This window comes from Stenella coeruleoalba, assembly GCF_951394435.1.
Source record: "Stenella coeruleoalba genome assembly, chromosome: 14".
NCBI classification, from domain to species: Eukaryota; Metazoa; Chordata; class Mammalia; order Artiodactyla; family Delphinidae; genus Stenella; species Stenella coeruleoalba.
The window spans coordinates 62,525,957-62,545,148 of NC_137160.1; the positions used below are offsets into that span (position 1 = coordinate 62,525,957).

Consider the following 19,192-nt stretch of genomic DNA (forward strand, 5'->3'; position numbering starts at 1 on the left):
GCCCGCACGCAGCACCGAAGACCCAACGCACACAGCCAAAAATTTTAAATATAAATTAAAAAAAAAAAGAAACCAAAACTAATCTTCCCTGAGCACAAAAGGTGTCCCTGGCCATCCCACGTCCAGGGGTAGGATGGGGCGTCCAAGGAGGCCCCAGGGATGGAGGGAAGAAAGCGAAACAGTCCACCCGGCTAGGACGCCAGTCAGAGCCAACCACCAGCAAGGAAACAGCCTGACCCCAGCCCAGCAGGACTCCAGAGGGAGCCTGGACACAGTCTGACCTCCACCTGGCAGCCCTGCTGGCCTCAGCGCTCCTGTTCACAACCAAGCAGCTGCAAATGCAGAGCATTAGAAATCGTGGCCTTTAGTTGCAGTTTCACACCATGAAAAAGCAGCCCCAGCATGAGAAGGACAAGCACGACATTAATGAATGGTTTAAGACGACCAGAGTCACCCTCCAGGCAGAGCCTGCAAGTGCCTCTGGGTGCACGCCCTGCACCTTCACTACTCGGCCCAAGCCTTGGGCTTGGGGTGCCCACTGTAGGAGGGGGGCCTTGCTCCTGGGGAAGGCAAGGGCCAGCCTTGCTCCTGGGGAAGGCAAGGGCCAGCAAGGCCACTGCCCACCCAGCTTCCTGTGGCGGGGGTGGGGGTGGGGGTGGGGGAGCTAGGACCCCTGCTGTGGTCCAGTTTGGGTTAAGATACGAGATAAAAGAACGTGGTGATTGGAAATTCCCTGGCAGTCCAGTGATTAGGACTAGGCGCTTTCACTGCCTGGGGCCTGGGTTTGATCCCTGGTCGGGGAACTCCCAGAACACGGCCAAAAGAAAAAAATGTATATTTATTTCACCTCATTCCTATAACTGACTTATAAGGATGCTCCATGGGACAGGCATTTAAAGAGAAAACAGACTACCTTAAATTCTAAACACAGTTTAAAGTGTTGAGAAATTGTCTATAAATGAGGCGACACATGTGAGGGCTCCAACATTTCACATTTAAATTTCACCTAATGAAATTTATTTTTTAATTTAAAACTTTAGTAAGTCTGGTATTAATGTTAAAAACCCAAGTAACTGCAAACAGCCTTTTGGCTACTGCAGCACAACGCCCAGCCAGCCTCAGGGGGTCTGGGGGCCCTAAAGCCGCCACTTCAGCTCGTTCCACAGATGTCCCCCCAAAACCCACTGCCTGCCCACGCTTCCTGCCCACCAGGAGCACCCAGCGGGAAGGGGGCGGGGCCAACCTGCACAGCGTGAAGCGCACGGTGTCCTCATTGTGCGAGGCCACCATCACTGCAGCCCTGGCGTTGTGCTTCAGCTCCTCCAGGACGTAGTTGAGGCACCTGGGGAGGGTGACGCGTGAGTCAGGCCTGCACAGCCCCTGCAGGGGCAGAGGCAGAAGCAGGTGCAAAACAGTAGACGATCCTGGCGTGGAATTAAAAAGCAAACAGGGGCTTCCCTGGTGGCACAGTGGTTGGGAGTCCGCCTGCCGATGCAGGGGATGCGGGTTCGTGCCCTGGTCCGGGAGGATCCTACATGCTGCAGAGCAGCTAGGCCCGTGAGCCATGGCCGCTGAGCCCGCGCGTCCGGAGCCTGTGCTCCACAACAGGAGAGGCCACAACAGTGAGAGGCCCACGTACCATCAAAAAAAAAAAAAGCAAACAGGCCTCGTGCCATTTGGGGAGGGCTGCCGGGATACAGCTTTCATCTTTATCAACCCAGGCAGTTCAGTAAGTAGACTTTTATATTAAAAAAAAGAAAACCTTAATGGTTTTGGAAAAAGTAAAACAAAGGCAGAGGAGGTATTGGTTCTGACCCCCGGGTTGCTCCCACGTTGGACAGGGTCACGTCGGGTCAGCTCCAGCCCCTTCCCGGTTTCTCCTCCCACCCCCCGGGAAGCTCTGAGGCTCCAGGAGCCAAAGAGGGCAGCGCACCTGTGGTACATGGCGTTGGTGGCCTCATAGGTGGGGTTGATAGGGTCCTCATACCCAATCTCCAGGGCGCGGGCACGTTCCTGGGCCATGTATGCACCACGCACCAGCTTGGCCCCAAAACACCAGCCCTCTCGGCGAGCCAGCTCCACATCCAGGGTGACATTGTCGTAGGTGTCCTGTGGGCCAGAGCCGAAAGTTGAGGATGACCAGGATGGGCCCCCCTCCAGCCTGCGTCCCATAGGGCCTCCCTAGGGCCCGGGTGCCCCCCAGTGTGTAGTCAGCAGGGGCACTGGGGCCAGCAGCTGTGGTGACTTGGGGGCTGTCAGCACCTGCCTGGACCCCACGCACCCACTTCCCCTTGTCCCCGCAGCCCCTACACCCACCCCACCCTGAGTCCTCCAAACACCTGGCTGGTCCCTGAGCGGCCGCCAGAGTTTGTGCTCAAGGGTCCCTGAGGCACACGCACGAGGCTGGGGAGGGGCCCAGAGCCTTCATCAGACCCTTAGACGGAACCAAGCTAAAAAGGGCGGGAGTAAACAGTCACTCGAAATCTGGCGATTAAGGCACGTTACATGGACTCCAAAAGCTCCTTCATCGTCCTCCTGCCCCTTCAGCACCCTGTCTGGGGTCTGAGGCCCAGGGGACGGGTCCGCTGGCAGCTGGTCCTGGGGGCCTGTCTCCCTGCAGCAGACGCTGGGCGCACCTTGAGGTAGCACTGGTACGTGTTGAAGATGAGTGGCCTCTCCACGTTGAACCTGCGCTGCATCTCCAGCGTCAGGCGGCTGATGGCCGGCTGGAAGTAGGTCTGCTCGGCATCCACCATCAGCCGCACGCCCACCTCGCTGGCTTTCTGAGGGGCACGGCGGGGAGAGAGGGTCTGTCTGGGTCCCGGGTGACACGGGTGCCCCCCCACTCCAGCACATCCCAGGGTCCTCGACCTTGGCCAGGACGTCCATCCTCTGCAGCATCCTCGTCATCTGCCGTTCCTCCTCCTCAGTGAACCGCGACAGCAGAGGCTCCAGCTGTCCTGTCTGAGGGGGCAGCGCAGTCAGGCCACGGCACAGCTCCAGACCTGGGCTCTCGAGGCCAGCGCTCCCCCCCTTCCCGTGGGCAGCCTCTCACCCCTGGTGCAGGGCCTACCGATACCCAGTGCCTGGTACCCGGGACCAGTGGGCCTCATCCCCGCGCCTCCTTCTCCACCTGCCACCCTGTTTGTGCATTAAGGTCAGTGTCCTGTCCAGGGTCCTGCTGGCCACACAGCGTCCCATAACCGTGCTGCCCACCAGCACACCCTTCCTCACGGGGCTGGCTGCCCCAGGTCAAGCCTGCACCCAAGGAGTCGGCTCCCACGGCCTGCACAGGATCCTCACGATGGGTCCCCCTTCTGTTCCTGTGCAAAGTTCAGGAAGTGACCCTTGACCCACCCAATCACCTGGAAAGACTCAGCCCCTAGCAGGCAGAGGACATGGAAGAAGAACTGTGCCTACAGGCAGACTTGGCTGGCCACACATCACAGACTGACATGCAACAGGGGGACGGAGGCATCGGCCCCAGATGGTGGCACTCAGGGCGCTGGGCAGGTCAGCAGTAGGCACCCACCCTGCAGGTCCGTGAAGCACAGGGGGCCCTCTGCTCGCCCCGCTTGCCCACTAACACTGCCCAGGGCACTCCCGGCGAGGCCTCAAGCACACCCCCCCTGGGCCCTCCGTCGCCAGGCTGGAGCTTGTGAAAGGCAGCGTCTGTGGGGTGTTTCCCAAGGCACCTCTACTGCTTCCTCCCATCCCAGCTCAGTGGTGCGTTCAAGCACGGCCACAAATGCCCCATCACCCTCCCAGGGGCAGGTGGAGTCTCATTTTTCTCCCCCGAACACAGGCCAGTCCCTTTTAACAAACAACAGCGACTCCCTTTTAACAAACAACACTGGGCAGAAGGGACGGCGTGGGTCTCCTGAGGCTCGACTAGAATAGGTAACAGCTTCCGCCTGGCTTGTGGGGACACTCATCCTGGGGACCCAGCGCCACTCTGAGGAAGCCCTGGCGGTGTGAGCGGGGACCCTCCGTGACGACCCTGCGAGAACGGTGAGGTGGGGGGCACAGACGTGCACAGCGTCACCTGCATGTTGGGGACCACCAGGTGCCTGGAGAGCTCAGTCCTGCTGTCAATGAGGCTGCCCCAGTCCAGCAGGTCCAGGGTGCTGTGGGAGAAGGTGCGTCAGCATGTGGACACACGGCCTCACCACGGCCCCAAACCAGCCCCCTCCCTGCAGGAGCACCCCCAGGCCCAACCCCAGAGAACCTGCCTCAGTGCTCAGTTTTGAAAGACTGGTAAAATGTAAACATGGTCCTCTGCTTAAAAAACAGAAACCAAAACATGAATATTCTTACATGAGGGCCGAGACCACCCAGGCCACATCAGGCTCGGGGAAGAGCTGGACACGGGAGACCAGGCAGGAGGGGACGGCACACTGCTGCCAGCCCCCAGCTCCTCACAATGAGGCTTGGGACCCTCCGGGATCTCAGCTGCCCTCACCCTGCACCCGCCTGCCAGATGGGTCCTGGGACGGCTGGGTGTGGCACCCTCACTCCACAGCCCAAATAATTCTGTAAGAAGCCCTAGGGTTCAAGGGGGCCCATGCCCTGGAAGAGGGCGACCAGGATTGGAGGAAGGCGTTGGGGCTAAGCCAGAACCTTGGCTGAACCAGGGCGGCTGCTCCCGAAATCTCAGCCAGGGGGCTACTCTTACCCGGACACGCCAAGGGTCTCCACAGTGAACCAGTTCTCAATCTCCATCCGGGACGTGATGCCCATCTTCACCATGCTTTCCTTCAGAAGCAAGAGGGTGTTGGTCCCACTGCCATCTCCCAGCCCTGCTCACAAACATCTCCTGCCCCTGCCTGCTGGCCTGTGATGCTAGGCTGACTTTATTATGCCAGTACTGAGACTGGCTACACTTCTGCCTTGGGTTTCTGCTCCAGAGATAGTCTCTCCCCGCTGCCCACCCCCCCACACCTGCCCATCCCTGCGGGTCCACAGAGCTCGGCTACTGGCAGGGCCAGCCCCGCTCCAAGCCTCCCACCCAGCACATCCTCCATCTCTGCTCAGACTCCCTCCCCACCCACCCAGCAGCTGGGGGCTGGGCAGCAGGCCCTGGGAACCCACCTCGGACACTGCCTGGCCAATTCCTTCTGGGCAGGGCTCCTCCCTGGCCCACCTTCTCACACCCACCACGGAGCGGCGGACTCACCTGCAGTGCAGCCACCTCCAGCTTCGTGTCCATGGCAGCCAGCCCGGCCTTGCCCTGCTCTGCGGCCATTTGGTGGAAGAACCGTCTCCACTTGGTCAGCACATCTGAGAACCGCAGCTGCGGATGCGGGCCTGAGCTGCCATCCCAGGCGCACATCCAGCCCCCTCCCAGGACCCCCACGTAGCCCGAGCCACCCCATGCCACCCGTGTGCCTGGCTCCCAGGGCCAAGGCACCAGCACACGAGCTTTCACTTAACGCTCACGGCAGCCCCAAGTTCTTACAAACTCCCTGTGGGTGGAAGGTTTTGACACTTACCAGAAACTGGGGTCTCCCCAGTGCAGTGAGCTTAATGGCTGAGAAGCCATCCTTGCTGGCACCACCTATGAGAAGCCGCAGGAAGAGCCGTCAGTGCTGGGGGGTGTGTGGGAGGGACCCTGAGCCTGCACCCGGAATCTGTGCCACTCAAGAGTGAGGACACTTCTTGGGACGTCCTGGTGGCACAGTGGTTAAGAATCCACCTGCCAGTGCAAGGGATGCAGGTTCAAGCCCTGGTCTGGGAAGATCCCACATGCCGCGGAGTAATTAGGCCCGTGCGCCAAAACTACTGAGCCTGCGCTCTAGAGCCCGCGAGCCACAACTACTGAGCCCGTGTGCCACAACTACTGAAGCCCACGTGCCTAGAGCCCGTGCTCCGCAACAATAGAAGCCACTGCAATGAGAAGCCTGCGCACCGCAACGACGAGCAGCCCCTGCTCGCTGCAACTAGAGAAAGCCCGCATGCAGCAACGAAGACCCAACGGAGCCAAAAAGAGAAAAAGAAAAAAAAAAAGAAAAAAAGAGTTAGGACACTTCTCATCCACATATGACAGACTTCAGGAGGCAGGCGGTGGCCGTTCTTCCTATTAGTTACCTACAACACATGGTACTGGGTCTACCTTGCACCTGGGCCCTGAGACCCCCAGAGCACGAACAATCCAGCCACCCGATGAGACGGTGCAGTGGCACCAGCGCATCTTTCCTCCCTTGCCCACCAGGCCCGAGCAGGCCCACAGTGGCCATGCTTCCCGGGCAGGCTGCCTGGCCCTCAGAAGCAGCTCTGGTGGCTGCCTGGCAATCTCAGGCCGAGGGGTGTGGCAACAGGAGGGGAGAGCCCACCGAGGACCCAGACGCCTGGGCTGGCTGACCACCCATGGCAGAAGGACAAGGACCCTACGCCGCCCGCAAACACCCTGCACTCGGCTGCTCCAGATGCCCCACCCTGCAGGTGGGAACTGGTGACTCAGCAGGGTTTGAGTTTGCCACGTGGGTCCAGGAATGCAGTGGGCAAAGGAGCTGGTGATGCCTGCCCACTCAATCCCTGCCTGTTTCCTCTCCAATGCCCTCGGCACCCGGGGCTGCCCCTAGGGGTTCACCAAACACAGACACGCCCAGCAGAGCACAAGCTGGAGGCAGAAGGCACTCAACCACCGCCGCCATTCTCTCCTCTGGCTTCCGGAAGCCCACGACACATATCTTTGCTTCTGTGGGGCCCTCCCCGTCTGTCTGCCCCCAGGCAGAGTGGGCAGGGAACCGAGAAGACGCCCCTGGCACTGGACACTGGGCAGCCGGGTGTCTGCCTGACCGCCCGGGGTGCCCAGCGCTGCTCCTAGGAGGCTGCCTCCGGCGTTGCTCACTCCCACTCCTTAAAGTGTTCAGAAGGTGTGGGACCCACTAACAGGAGGGCTGCTGGGGACCTGATGGACGCTGAGGCCTCTGTGCCCTCGTGGCTTAACTCACCTCCCTAGCAGGTGTTCCCACCCAGAGTCCACGCGGGGAAGAATTCTCTGTTAAAGAGGACGTGGCACCAGCTCCCGGAATTGTGTGGCCCTCGGCAGAGCCAGGGGTCATGTGACAAGAGTCAAGCCCCTGCCTGGGACTGGGGGCCACTTGGCCCACTGACAGGCCCACATCTGGACACCTGGTACCCAGGAGAGGGGAGGCGCCCTCCTGTGGGCAGCCAGGCTCCTCAGGAAGGAGCTGGACTCAGGTGTGAGCCCAGGTCATCCTCAGGACCAAGGCCACAGAGATGGGAACGGAGCCCTGAGCAAACACTCCAGGCCCGGCCTTGTGTTCCCACACCAGCATCTCCTCGAGTGGAGGTCAGCCCAGGCTGGGCCTGGCGGGTGGCAGGCCAGCGACAAGCAGGACCCCACCTGAAGCCTCGATGCAGTGCAGGAACGTCTCCATATGGCTGTCACACTTGGCCTCGCTGGCGTAGAAGTAGGTGCGGGTGCTGACAACGCCATCCCTGCGGTCTCCGAATGCCCGGTGGGCCTGGAACTGCTTCTCCCTCTTACTGGTGCCTGGAGAGGTGGGCATCCGGCCTGAGCCACCTCCCCACACCCCCAAGCCCGCATCCCGCCACCAGCGCCGCACTCCAGCTCCAGCCCCATCCCACCCCGAGCCCACGGCCCCCTGCCTGTGCTGCTCCCCAAACCCGCCCATCCTGGCGCCCACTCTTCCTTCTCCTTGGGTCACCCTAGTCATGTGGCAAACCCAGGGCAGGAAGGCAAAGCCCAGACCCACCGAGGGCCGAGTGCACCGGCCCCCCAGGTGGGCCATAAGGATGTGTCAGCCACTCATAATGACGGCCTGGGTGCCCAGGGACACGGGGAGGAGCCGGGGGTGTGTGCGGGTGGGGAGCGGGCTCGTTCCTGAATGGCTGCCTCCCACTCACCATGGCCGTCCCTCTCCGATGCTGAGGTACAGGACCTGCAGGAGGGAAGAAGAGGGAGAGGGTCGCGGTCATGCCACCTCAGGTACAAGTGACAAACGCGTACCATTGAGGAGGCACAGGTGGGAGGAAGTAGAGGCTGAGCCCTGACCCTGACCCAGGAGGGCTGAAGAGGAAGGCAGGGTCACCTGGCCAGGTAAGAGTGACTCACGCCACCCCACCCGCCCCCAGCCTCCGGGGTCACCTTCTCTGAGCCTGGCAGCCTACAAGCCCTGCTCCGGAGGAACCTGGGTCTCCCCCTGGGTGAGGCCCCCTCCCTACACTGGGTGAGGAGGAAATAAAGCAATACACAGCCCAGGGCGTGGGTAGGTCCTTGAGGCCGGCTAGCCATGGGGTATTCCTTCCTGTGAGGAAAAGGCGGGGCGCGGGCCAGTCAGGGCTGAGGATGGCGGAGAGAGGGAAACCACCAGCTTCCTTATCCCCAGAGCCAAAGAGCGGGGCCCCTTGCTCTGCCCTCTGCCCACAGCCGGCCCCACCTCCACCTGCGCTCCTCAGGATTATTTTCAAACCAGCAACCACAATTTATTTTTTTAATGCAAACCCTCCCCTGGCCTCCCCTGGCCATCATACCTGAATATACCCAGTCCTCATGAGGACAGGACAGAGAGGGCACCTGTAAGGCCCGACGCAGGCTGCCCCGCAGCTGTGGCCCACTGAGGTGGAGGCATGACATGGCACCCACCATCTGCACCAAGGCAGGGGCCTCATCCCGAGGTTGGCAGCTGAGGAAGGCTCGGGCCTGCTCTGTCACCACACAGCCCATAACCTGCAGGTATCCACCTTCTAGGCAGACTGCCCTCCACTGAGGGGACACCACTACCCAGAGGCCCCCAGGGGCCCGGGGCCGTGTGACGGTCCCAATTAGCATTTCCACAGCTGGCCTTCTACCCTCCAAGCCCCAGCCCAGCTCCAAAGGCACAGGGGAGCCAGCCGGCCACACAGCCACGTGATCAGGGGCAGTGGCCTATCCCAGAGCAGACAGTACTTAGCATGGGCGGGGCTGCACTCTTGACCAGGCCGGGTGAGTAGATCACCAGGAGACAAAGATGGCAGTTACCAGGCTGGGGGGAAGGGGAGTGTCGTGTCACCATGAAGAGCAGAGCATGCTCTGTACACACACACACGTGCAGACACATGTGCACACACGTGCAGACACATGCGTGCACATGTAAGTGCACGGGCCACGATGTGGAGGAGGGAATGGAGTGCCCCCGGGGGCAGGGGGCAGGAGAGGACCGCAGGAGCGACCCAGGGGCTTGCGGGAGTGGCAGGAAGACCCCAACCATCCCCTCAGCCACCTCCAAGCTCAGCTCTGCATCAGGTAATTTGTTGGCTGGACACCTTTTAGAAAAAAGTGAAAAGTGAGGGGAGACCACGCCGGCCGCCCTCACACCAGCTCTCCCCTAGTGAAACGCAGGAGGCAAGAGAAGAACACAGAAAAGCCTGTGGTACCCCAGGCCCTGGCTCCAGGCAGCACCCAAGATGCTGCGCACACCAGTCCCAAGGAGCGGCCTCCACCCTGGGGACCAAGGCCCAGGCCTCGCCCCCAGCCAGCCCTGGGTTTGCACAGCCAGGACACACACACCTGCTGGCCACACTGTCCCCAGCCATCCTCATCACAACCTCATCACAGCCAATCATTGAGAGGAACCCAGCCCTGCGCCCTCTCCCCACGGCCCTCAGCCTGCTGGGGGGACCCTGCGAGGCTTCTCTCCTAGAGTTAGGTTCCTGGCCTCTGCCTTCTAACAAGTGTTCTGGGAAACACCATCCCACCCCCTCCCTGGATGGCTATTCTCCCTCCTGCGCCTCTGGCCTCCTACCTCCAGCTTCCTAACCTGGGGAAGCCCCACGGACCCCCTCCTCCCAGGGCCACGTCCTCAGGGCACCTGCTGGGCCTCTTGCATGTTCAGACGCCCCCATCTTTTCTGTGCCTCTTATGGTTATGCCTGGGGCAGGGCCCCACCGCCTGTGCTCGCTCCCCGCCCCACCCCACTCCACTCCTGTGGCTTTAACTTGGGGCAGTGGCCTCTACATCATTCCCCAGAGCAGGGTCTAGGGGCTCCGCTCCCCACACAGGGGCTCCTGATGGAGAATGTGTGGCATCTCGACGGCGTGGATGTTCGATCAGTGCCTATGAGCCTGGTTCTGCACCCTCAGCCAGGCTCCACGGAGCACACAGGGCTGCCTAGCAGCAGCCCTGCCACTGGCATCGGACGGCGGCCACCAAATTTGGACAGGAAGGGACTGCCGTTCACGTCCCAAAGCCCACAAAGCAGGGCTCCTGCAAGACAAGGGGCACCAACAGCAGATTGGCCCAGGGTCACAGGTTGCAGTGCCCATGGTAGGGCGAAGCCGGCCCTCCTCCCAGTGCTCCCCTGCAGGGCAGGGAGGAAGCCAGGCGGATCGCCCTGGGAAGGAAGTCTTTTCATACCAGAGAGAGAAAATCCCACTGTGAAACCACCAGCCCTCACCCAGACCCAGCGGGGATACAGCCCATTAGTTATTCAACAGGCAGCCTCAGTGCAGGCTGCAGCCCCAGCCCACAGCCGCCCTAGGAACACCGGGGCGCTGAGCTGGAGAACCCTGCCTTCAAGACAGCAAATCACAAGGCAGGGGCTTGGCTCCCCAGGCCAATCCACCAGCAGCTCAGCTCGGACATTCGGACATTCCGTTCCCAGGGCAGGAGCCTCATGTGACGCCTTCCCCTCCCCTCCGTGCCCCTCCCCTCCCCTTCCCTCCCCAGGCCAGAGCAAACACCAGAGCTTGAGACAGGGCAGGTTACTCAGCAAGCCTCCCAAGCCTCACACGGTCAGGCGCGGCTGCTGTCAGGACTTAGAGGCCCAGATGCCAGTGAAGGGTGGAGGGGTGCAGGCACCAGCCCAGGAACTGGGCGTTTTGCAAAGAAAGGGCTGGTTCTGCCTGGATCTCCCATGAGGCTCCTACTTCAGGAAGCAGAGGGTGAAATGGTCCTCGAGTTCTGTCCTATGGCCCAGGAGGGTGGGTCGGGGGATGCCCATCTGTCCCCATACTCACTGCCCAGAGAACGGGCCCTGCAGCCAGTTGGTGACCTCGGCAGGAGCCGCTGGGCTCGCCTGCCACACGTGTGCTCCTGGCAGCACATTCCCTTTTCCTCGGACCCCCAGGCAGTCTCCACACCCACCAGGTGGGGCCCACCTGCTAATCAGGAAATCATCTCAGGGGCCAGGCAAGGGTGGGACAGTGGGACCTGCCCAGTAGGTCAGAATCCCCAGAAGAGATGCTGCAGGAGAGCAGGAAGCCAGAGCACCTCCAACACCAGTGTCAGCAATCCTATTTTGTAAACTGCTGGGTAGCACCCAGCGGCCACCATTGAGTCACGGACACTCAATTCTGCCCCTGTAGGGTGAGAGCACTTTGAATTTCACATAATTTTCACGTGTCACAAAACATTACTCTTGCTTTGTTTCAACCATTTAAAAATACAACAATGATTCTTAGCTTGCAGACTGTACAAAACCAGGCTGACCGGGCAGGGGACCAGAGTCTGCTGACCCCATCCTTGCCCCTCCTCCAGCTTCGGCACACAAGGCCTCGGTGGAAGCCCAGAGCTGTCATCCTCACGGGGCAAGAACACAACCCCAGGCAGACCCAGGAGGGCTGCCGTTAGTCAGGTGGACAGAGCTCTCCCAGCCAGGCCCAGCCCAGCCCCGGTGTGCTGGGGCTGCCAGCAGGTGCCACGTGGGCCTTACTCCATCTCCTCGCGTTCGGCCTCCTCGGGGGTCAGGTCCTCCTCCACACCATAGTCCAGGATAGAGCCCACGCCGAAGGCCCTGTTGTGCTGGATCAGGGGCCGGATGGACTCCTGGTCCTCACCAGCCACAAACTGCCCGTAGAAGGTCATCTTCATCAGCCTGTCGAACAACCTTTGCCCCAGAAGTCTCCTGGCAAGACGGAGCAACTGAAAGGTAAAGGGCAGCGGCTATCCTGGGCCACCTGGCCTCCCATGTCCCCAGCAGGACACTCCTGCTCCCCCGCCCGCCCGTCACAAAGCCTTGACGTGCTCTCCCCAGGGCCAAACTCGGCTCATGGCCTTGGTTTTACGGTGACACCACCCGAAGCAGATTGCTTCTCTGCTCACAGTGACTGTCCATGCCCCACTCCTCATGCAGGGTGGCCGGTCCTAGGCGCTGCTCTTGCCTCCCTGCCCTGCACGCTCATGGGTGACCCCAGTGGCACATGGCAGTCGCCTGACTACCGCTCGGTGGATAAAGAAGTGAACGGCAGCTCTCTCTGGGAACAGCAGTGGGCGTGTTCATAACATTCTCTGTATCCACACCTCTGCAGGTTATGCTGGGGAAGAGGGGGATTTGGTGTGAGTTTCTAGAAGGTGAGAACCCAGATTTTTCAATGTTTTGTTCACTGCTTATTCCAAGTCCCTAAAACAGTGCCTGGCAAGGGGCCGGCCCTCCAGTGGGTGCTGAACGGATGAACACACAAAACTCTGAGTGAGTATGAGTTCTGCCGGAGAAAGCATAGGCTAAAAGTGAGCCAGGTAACCACCCACAAAGGTCTGGGAGATGACCATCCACCCGGGACCAGCAGGGACTCAGCACACTCATCCAGGCCGCAGCAGGCCGGCAGCCCGAGAGTACGTCCCCCAGGGGAAGACAGCCTCCCAAACGACTCAGCTTTCTCCTCCAATCATATCTCGCCACACCCCAAATTTCTGCCATCATCATTCAAATGTCCCAAGCAACTGCCTCCTGCCCGACACAATTTTAGGGTGAACAAAACAGATGACAGGGCTCCCATCCTAGTAGCAGGGAGACCCAGAAGGAGGGAGGGGCAAGGTACCTCCATGGAATTCAGAATGGGGGTGAGGGAGTGCCGGCCAGGGCAAGGGCGGGAGGTGTTTGCTAACTTAGATCCAGGGTGCAGGGCTTGCCTGGCTAGGAGGTGACGCGGTGCTCCTGCACTGGGGACAGTGGTGGGAAGGAATAAGGTCAAGGAGGGGCAGGGGGATGACCACTGGGAGGACACACCCACCACCTGTCTGGGAATTCCTGTGTGTCTACTATCCGCGGCTCCAGCTCCAAGGCAGGAACAGTCTAAGGTTTCTCAAACCCAGTGAATAACAGAACCCCACTTTTTTGTGAGGAACATCTCTTGGGATCAGGGCCTCAGGGAGCAATCTCTAGTCTAAGCAAAAGCATGAGTCAGTCACACACCTTCATCCACAAACCAGTCCCAAACAGCCCAAGCCTCTCAAAGGCCGACACACCTGAACTGTGGCTGGCACCCAGACGGAAATTCTTAAGGAGCCGTGCGGCAACACGAGGGAGGGTGAAGGTTTCCAGGCCATCACCTGTCTGTGCCGTGTCTGATTTTATTGCATCTCATCATTTTTATAAAGAAGAAGAGAAATGGAAAGTAGAAGTGCCAACCCGGGAGACGGGCAGGCCTCCTCCACCTCACAAGAGCCCTAGCCAGCAGTCACGAGTCTGTGGGTCAGAGCACCCTAGCAGGAGGAAAAGCCAGGTCTTGGATATATCAAAGTTCACCCCAGAGGCAGGCGAGGCAGAAACAGGGACCTGAAAACCAGCATTCAGCTCTGGAAAAACCCGGACATCATACACGTCAATTCTGAGGACTGTCAGAAACACAGTGTGTGTGGAAGTGGGCCAACTGTCTACTCTAGGGCCGGAAAACTTTCCCGCCCAGGAACACGTGGTAAATAATTTAGGCTGTGCGGGCCACCCAGTCTCTGTCATAACTACCCAACTAGCATGAAAACAGCTCCAGCCAATGTTCATAGAAGGAGCAGGAGCAAGGCTGATGCTGAGATGTGGTCCAGGGGTCATGGGCTGGTGACCTCCCACTCCCCTCCTGTTCCCCTATTGTCAGAGGGAACAACAGTGAAGGCCACCCAGGTAACCTGAGCTGGTCACCGACCCTCTCACCCTGGCAAAGGGGAGGCCAGCCTGTCAGAGGGCTATGGAAGCACATGGTGCAGGGCTGGCAGTTTTAAGCCAACTCCAGAGCAAAACAGCCCCTTTAAAACCATCCTGGCATCAGGCGTGCCCTGGGGTGGCACTACCTGAGAGCCCCACCTCTTCCCCAGATAGGAACATCCTTCGTGGATTTAGAAACTTGCACCAGTAACACAAACACCGTAAAAGACTCAAAGACATGTCTGCAGAGCGAGGACGGGTAAAGCCGGTTCTCTCCCCTCCCTGACTGCCCCTTCCCCCACATTCTCCTGCACTGGCTCACACCCAAGCACAGAGGCTTTCATCATGGAAGACCTTACTTTTCTAAACCCTTCTCAAAAAGGCCTGCCTTCGGGCAAGTGCAGGCCCCCACTGGGCCCTGAGCCAATGCCACAGCTCAAACTGGGCTCCTGCAGGCTGACACTCCCTGGGGCATGAGCTGCACAGACCTGCACTGGCTCAGCAGGAGGAATTTTTGCTGCAGGCCAGAGCACAAGAAGGACCAGGTTCTGGTGAGCGGCCCACTACTCTGAAGTCTGGCCACTGCCCCGTCTCCTCCAGCACCTGGCACCAAGGCCACTGTCACCAGTGGGACCACCAGCAATGATGACAGGGGGAACAGGTCCCACGGAAGGCAGGCAGAGCACACCACACAGTTACCAGGCTCCTTAAGGATGTCCCCAGGGCACAGGTAGAACAAAGGGGAGCGTGGGAGAAGCCTCCTTGCTCCTCCAGGCACCCACAGCACAGTCACAGTGCACTGGCACTTGCCCCAGGCAGGCACCCAAGGGACGGTGGAGCTGACATGTCCCTCCCATTGCTACCCATAGTACCCGAGGACCCACAGCTCTGCTGGCTTCTCTGCTGGTTTTGAACCTAGCCCCTTCAGAGCCACCCAACTCTAACTCTGCCCTCATCACCCACCCACCTTTGGTGTCCTCACCTTCATGTATGCCCAAGGTGTGGCTTGGTGCTCCTCCTGGGTCCAGTCTCCCTAGCCTCTGCCCGGAGCCAAGGTGCGCTCAGCACAGCCTCACTGAGAAGTCCACACCACCTGCTTGAAGCGCCTTCAGGACCCTCAGCACCAACTGGACCCTTGCTTTTAAACTGTTCCCAGGATCACCTTGACCAAGAGCGGCTAAGACACTTCTGCTTTTCACTTCCCCAAAGCCCTCACACTTTTCAGTGTAACTGTGTTAAAGTTTCAAAAGTCGGATATTTGAGCAGCAAGCGTCCCATTCTCCCTCAACATTATCTGTTCAGAGTGACCATGTCTGGGGATCCCCTGGGTCACAGCGTCCAAGAACTCCGGGGTCCCAGGCTATGAGCCGCTCAGTACGGCCAGGCTTCCCTTTGGGCAACATAGACGACACTCAATTTTAAATTTCGGGTGAACACTGTGTATTACTGCAAGCAGCATATAGCTTAATATTTAAACTAATCTTTGTTTTTAGCTGCCAGTAACTGACACGTAGTAAAATTCACGGGCCCGAAAGGGCGTGCAGGATACACCTGACTTCCCGGCCACAGGCGATGCTCCAGAGGCCCCGCTTTCCACTTTGAAACTTCATAAGGGCTCCCAGGACCGGCGAAGGCCCGCGGAGCCCTGGCCGCACCCCACCCCCAGCGTCCCCGAGCCCCAGCACACCTGCTCGTGGCGCGCCAGCAGCGCGGGCGAGGCGCAAAGGCGCAGCACCAAAAGGCTGCGCGCCAGCTCCCAGCTGCGCCGGCTCCGGTATGCCTCCTGCGTGTTGCCGAAGTCCACGGCGGGCACTGGCGGCCGCGCGGCCTCGGCCGCCCCGCGCCCCCGCACGGCTTCCAGGCCCGCGGCGTGCTGCTCGCGGGTCGCCGGCGCTGTAGACAGCGGGGCTCGGCGGGAGAGGGCGGAGCGTAGCACGGGTAAGGCTCGCCTAAGATTCATGGCTGTTGTGCACGTGCCCCTGGGCTGATTAAGTACGCGCCGCCAGCCCCGCCCCGCGCTCGGCCCCGCCTTTTCGCGAGAGGCCCTGCCCCGCGTTTGGCCCCGCCCTCGGTCGCGCCCCACCACACCCCGAGCTCGAGCCTCGCCCTCTCCCCCGGAGGCTCCGCCCCGCGAGTTCCTGAAAAGTGTGGGTCCCCTGGCAGGCCCCGCCCACCGAGCGGCGCCACGTGCGCCTGAACCCCGCCTTCTCAGCTAGCGGCCGCCCCCCCTCCCCCGAGGAGACCCCGCCTACTTGGCTGACCACCCTAGCTCCGCCTGCTCCGCTAGAGGCCCCACCCTCCCCGCCCCCCGCACACCTGTACACCTGGGCGCCTCCCTGGGCGTTGAGCTGCAGGAAGTCACAGCTGAGGCCGGGGCTGCGGAGAATCCGGGAAGGCCGAGCTCGATGCTGCTCCTCTCGTGTAAAGGGGCTTTGGGAAGCCCTCCGTCCTCTCCTCTTCCACCGGCCTCCCTTCACTCCTAAGGACCTTCAGGGCCTTCCCACCCTCTGTCCCTCGGCCTTGGATTCACGTCCTTCCAACATCATGCTAGGCCTGCTGTCCCAGCCCCAGATTTCATCTCCTGGGAGGAGCATGTCTTGACCACCCTCCCCATCACTCCCCCTCCCCACACCTGCATCTCCTCAGGATGTTCCTGCACACCCACGGGTGCTGGGTCTGACTGTGTGTGGCAGCCTCACGCCATACTTTGCCCACCTGTTTCACCTGGTTCTCTGGGTGCTCCACGCATCTTGGTGCATTGGACACCCTGACCTGTTTGGCACTTGGGACTGAATAATTGTGCGTTGAAGGATGTTTATCAGCATCCCAGGCTTCTACCTGCCAGATGGCAGTAGCATCCCTCCCCCAGACCTTGCTCATGTCTCCTGGGGGATACCAGCACCACGCCCTATATTGAGGGAGGCTTCTTGACATTGTCATGGGCCTCTTGCCCCCCTGCCCCCTATTGGAGTTGAAGAGAAAAAGGGAGAGACACAGGGGGCAGGTGAGTCAAGGCCCAGGGACAGGAACTTGGGGGTCCCTCCAGCAGCTCAGAAACTTAGCTCCCCAAGAGTAGGCCAGCCTTGACAGCTGGCCATGGCCACCAGACTCTCCCATTTTCCTGTCATGGATAAACTTCCCTCCTCCTGAAAACCCTTCAGGGACTCCCCGCTGCCATCTGGACAAGGCTGCTGGTTCAGCCTGGCTCAACGGGCCCTCAGTGGCCAGGCCCCGCCTACACCCACCTTACCTCTCACCGTGCTAGTCAATCTGCTGGCCCCTCCTCTGAGCTCCAGGCCATTTGCACACTGCTCGCTGCTCTGGGGCACCTGTCCCTCCCCTTGCACCCCAGCCCCCACCCTCCTCCTCCTCCTCAGGGTCAGCTTGGTGGGCACATTCCCAGCTGGGCATCAGCTTGACCACAGCTCCCTCTTCTTGCACTTGACTCCCAGCCACCTGCTGTGTCCCTCCCCGACTGCCTCTTGATGTGTCTTTATTGAATGAAGAAAGGAAGGAACACATTCGATGTGGGAAGTTTGATGCCAAGCTCTAGGCTGGTGACTGGGTTGGAGATGTCCTCCAGGCCCCGCCCTGAATCCTGAGTCGCCCTGGACCACACCCAGCCCTTGCCTAGCACCCTGGCTCCTGCTTTACAGGCAGACACCCCGTTGGTGCCATGTCTCTCCTCTGCTGGGCACACAAAGCTGGCCTGGGTTGCGTTCCCCCAAGAGCGTCTGCACCTGGTTACCAGGATCGGACCCAGGTTCCCAGCCCTCAGCATCATGTGTCAGGACAAAGTGCAGTTCTGTGGGCACCTGGTGACGCACACACCAATCGGTGTTGGTACTTGGTCCCAGCTGACACACAGCGCTGGAGCTGACCCTAACCCCAACCCTTCCCACCAGCAGCCAGCACTGCGCTTGGCCCATCTTCAGGATAATCTTGTTGATCTCATCTGCCCCCGCCAGTGATCTCCCTCTAATGCACTCGTATAAGGGGCCAGGGTGGGGGGTACCACAGCAGCCCCAGCTGTGCCACGGCTCACTGCACTGATAGTGAAGAATGCTGGTAATCATCCACGTCACACACACTTTTGGCAAAATGATTGTGCATGTGAAATGCCAGGTCAGCTCGTGGGCTGACCTTCCCACGCACCTGTCCTCCGACATCTCCAGCCCTGCTCTGACTCAGGGAATAGAGGGTGGAGTCTAAGCCAAAACACAGCTGACAAGGTCAAGGCAAGGTCCAGGCAAATCTCACAGACCAAGCAGCACAGTCGTGGTCAGTGCTGGGCCCAGCCTGATACCGCACTCCAGCCAGGGACAGTCCCCAGGGGCATGTTCAGCCCTGCCTCCTGTGTGGGAGATCACACTGGGTTCCTTGCCTCACATCAGCGCTGGATTCCTGTCCTCCAGCTCAGGAGACTGAGACAGATCTGAGAAGGCCAGACCTCTGGGGTCTTTGCCATGTGGCAGTCACCTGCTGGTCACACCTGGATGACGGCGAGTCAGCAAGGGCTCCGAGGAGGAAGCAGCTGAGCGGCAGACCCTAGTGGACGGGTCTGTCCCACTCAGTGGACTGACCCATCTCAGAACAGTCACTGACCCACTTTTGCCACAGTCGTGTGGCCCAGTTCTTCCCAGAGAGCACACCCTCTGAGTTCCCCCTGCGCCTCGTCTCCTACGGATACCCGGTAAAATGTTTGTTTTCACCTCATTGGTGAGCATGACATTGGAACTCTGTCAAAGTTATTATTTTGCCATGGGCCGTATTTCCTGAAATATTTGTCTGCCCGAATCGTGGCTCCCTGTCAGAACACATTCTAATTTATTACAGTTTGCTGCTTGCTCTATACCCATTTTCACTGATATATTTGCTCTGTCTACACACAGAGGAATTCATTCACATTTGTTTAATTTGGGGATTGTCTTCCTGTTATCAGCCTGCACCAAACACAGGCCAGTATTTGCCCCCCCGGAGCGTAAATTCCCTCATGGGCACATCATCCCCTTATCCACTCCCTGCCAGTGTTCATAGACTCTGCCCGAGCTCTGTTTAACTCTGTGATCTTAGTCATTGTTTTTCAGAGCTAGTAAAATATGATTGCATTCCCTGACATTAAGGTTGTCTGCTCGATCGCAGAACACGCTGCTGTGTTTACGTGGATGCCATCACTCTTCACCACACAGGCCGCTTTGTCTGGTGACTTTCAATACATGTGAGGAAAGGCATTCAGATTTCCCCCCCAATTCTTTCTCTGTAAAATCAAAGTGTCCTCTGTGTGCTGACAAGCGTGGCTGTCACAACCTTCC

At 59.7% G+C, this 19,192-nt stretch overlaps 1 protein-coding gene across 3 annotated transcripts in view; it reads right to left on the bottom strand.

The window, feature by feature from the left end:
• Positions 1 to 16,124, bottom strand: part of PRODH (proline dehydrogenase 1) — a gene marked incomplete at its 3' end in the record, with an annotated part of 26,447 nt that extends 10,323 nt beyond the window's left edge. For 2 of the 3 annotated variants that reach the window (XM_079942377.1, XM_079942376.1), the window contains exons 1-12: positions 15,568 to 16,124; positions 11,679 to 11,887; positions 7,894 to 7,928; positions 7,370 to 7,519; positions 5,493 to 5,557; positions 5,177 to 5,293; positions 4,676 to 4,755; positions 4,046 to 4,127; positions 2,872 to 2,964; positions 2,637 to 2,783; positions 1,934 to 2,109; positions 1,244 to 1,342 (exon numbers count right to left, since the gene is read on the bottom strand). In XM_079942377.1, coding sequence (XP_079798503.1) covers positions 1,244 to 1,342; positions 1,934 to 2,109; positions 2,637 to 2,783; positions 2,872 to 2,964; positions 4,046 to 4,127; positions 4,676 to 4,755; positions 5,177 to 5,293; positions 5,493 to 5,557; positions 7,370 to 7,519; positions 7,894 to 7,928; positions 11,679 to 11,887; positions 15,568 to 15,840 — 1,526 coding nt within the window. In that variant the 5' untranslated portion in view covers positions 15,841 to 16,124. Of the gene's footprint in view, positions 1 to 1,243; positions 1,343 to 1,933; positions 2,110 to 2,636; positions 2,784 to 2,871; positions 2,965 to 4,045; positions 4,128 to 4,675; positions 4,756 to 5,176; positions 5,294 to 5,492; positions 5,558 to 7,369; positions 7,520 to 7,893; positions 7,929 to 11,678; positions 11,888 to 12,067; positions 12,312 to 15,567 lie in introns of those variants that run through there. The other variant, XM_079942378.1, reaches the window with a different exon arrangement.
• Positions 16,125 to 19,192: the final 3,068 nt, after the last annotated feature.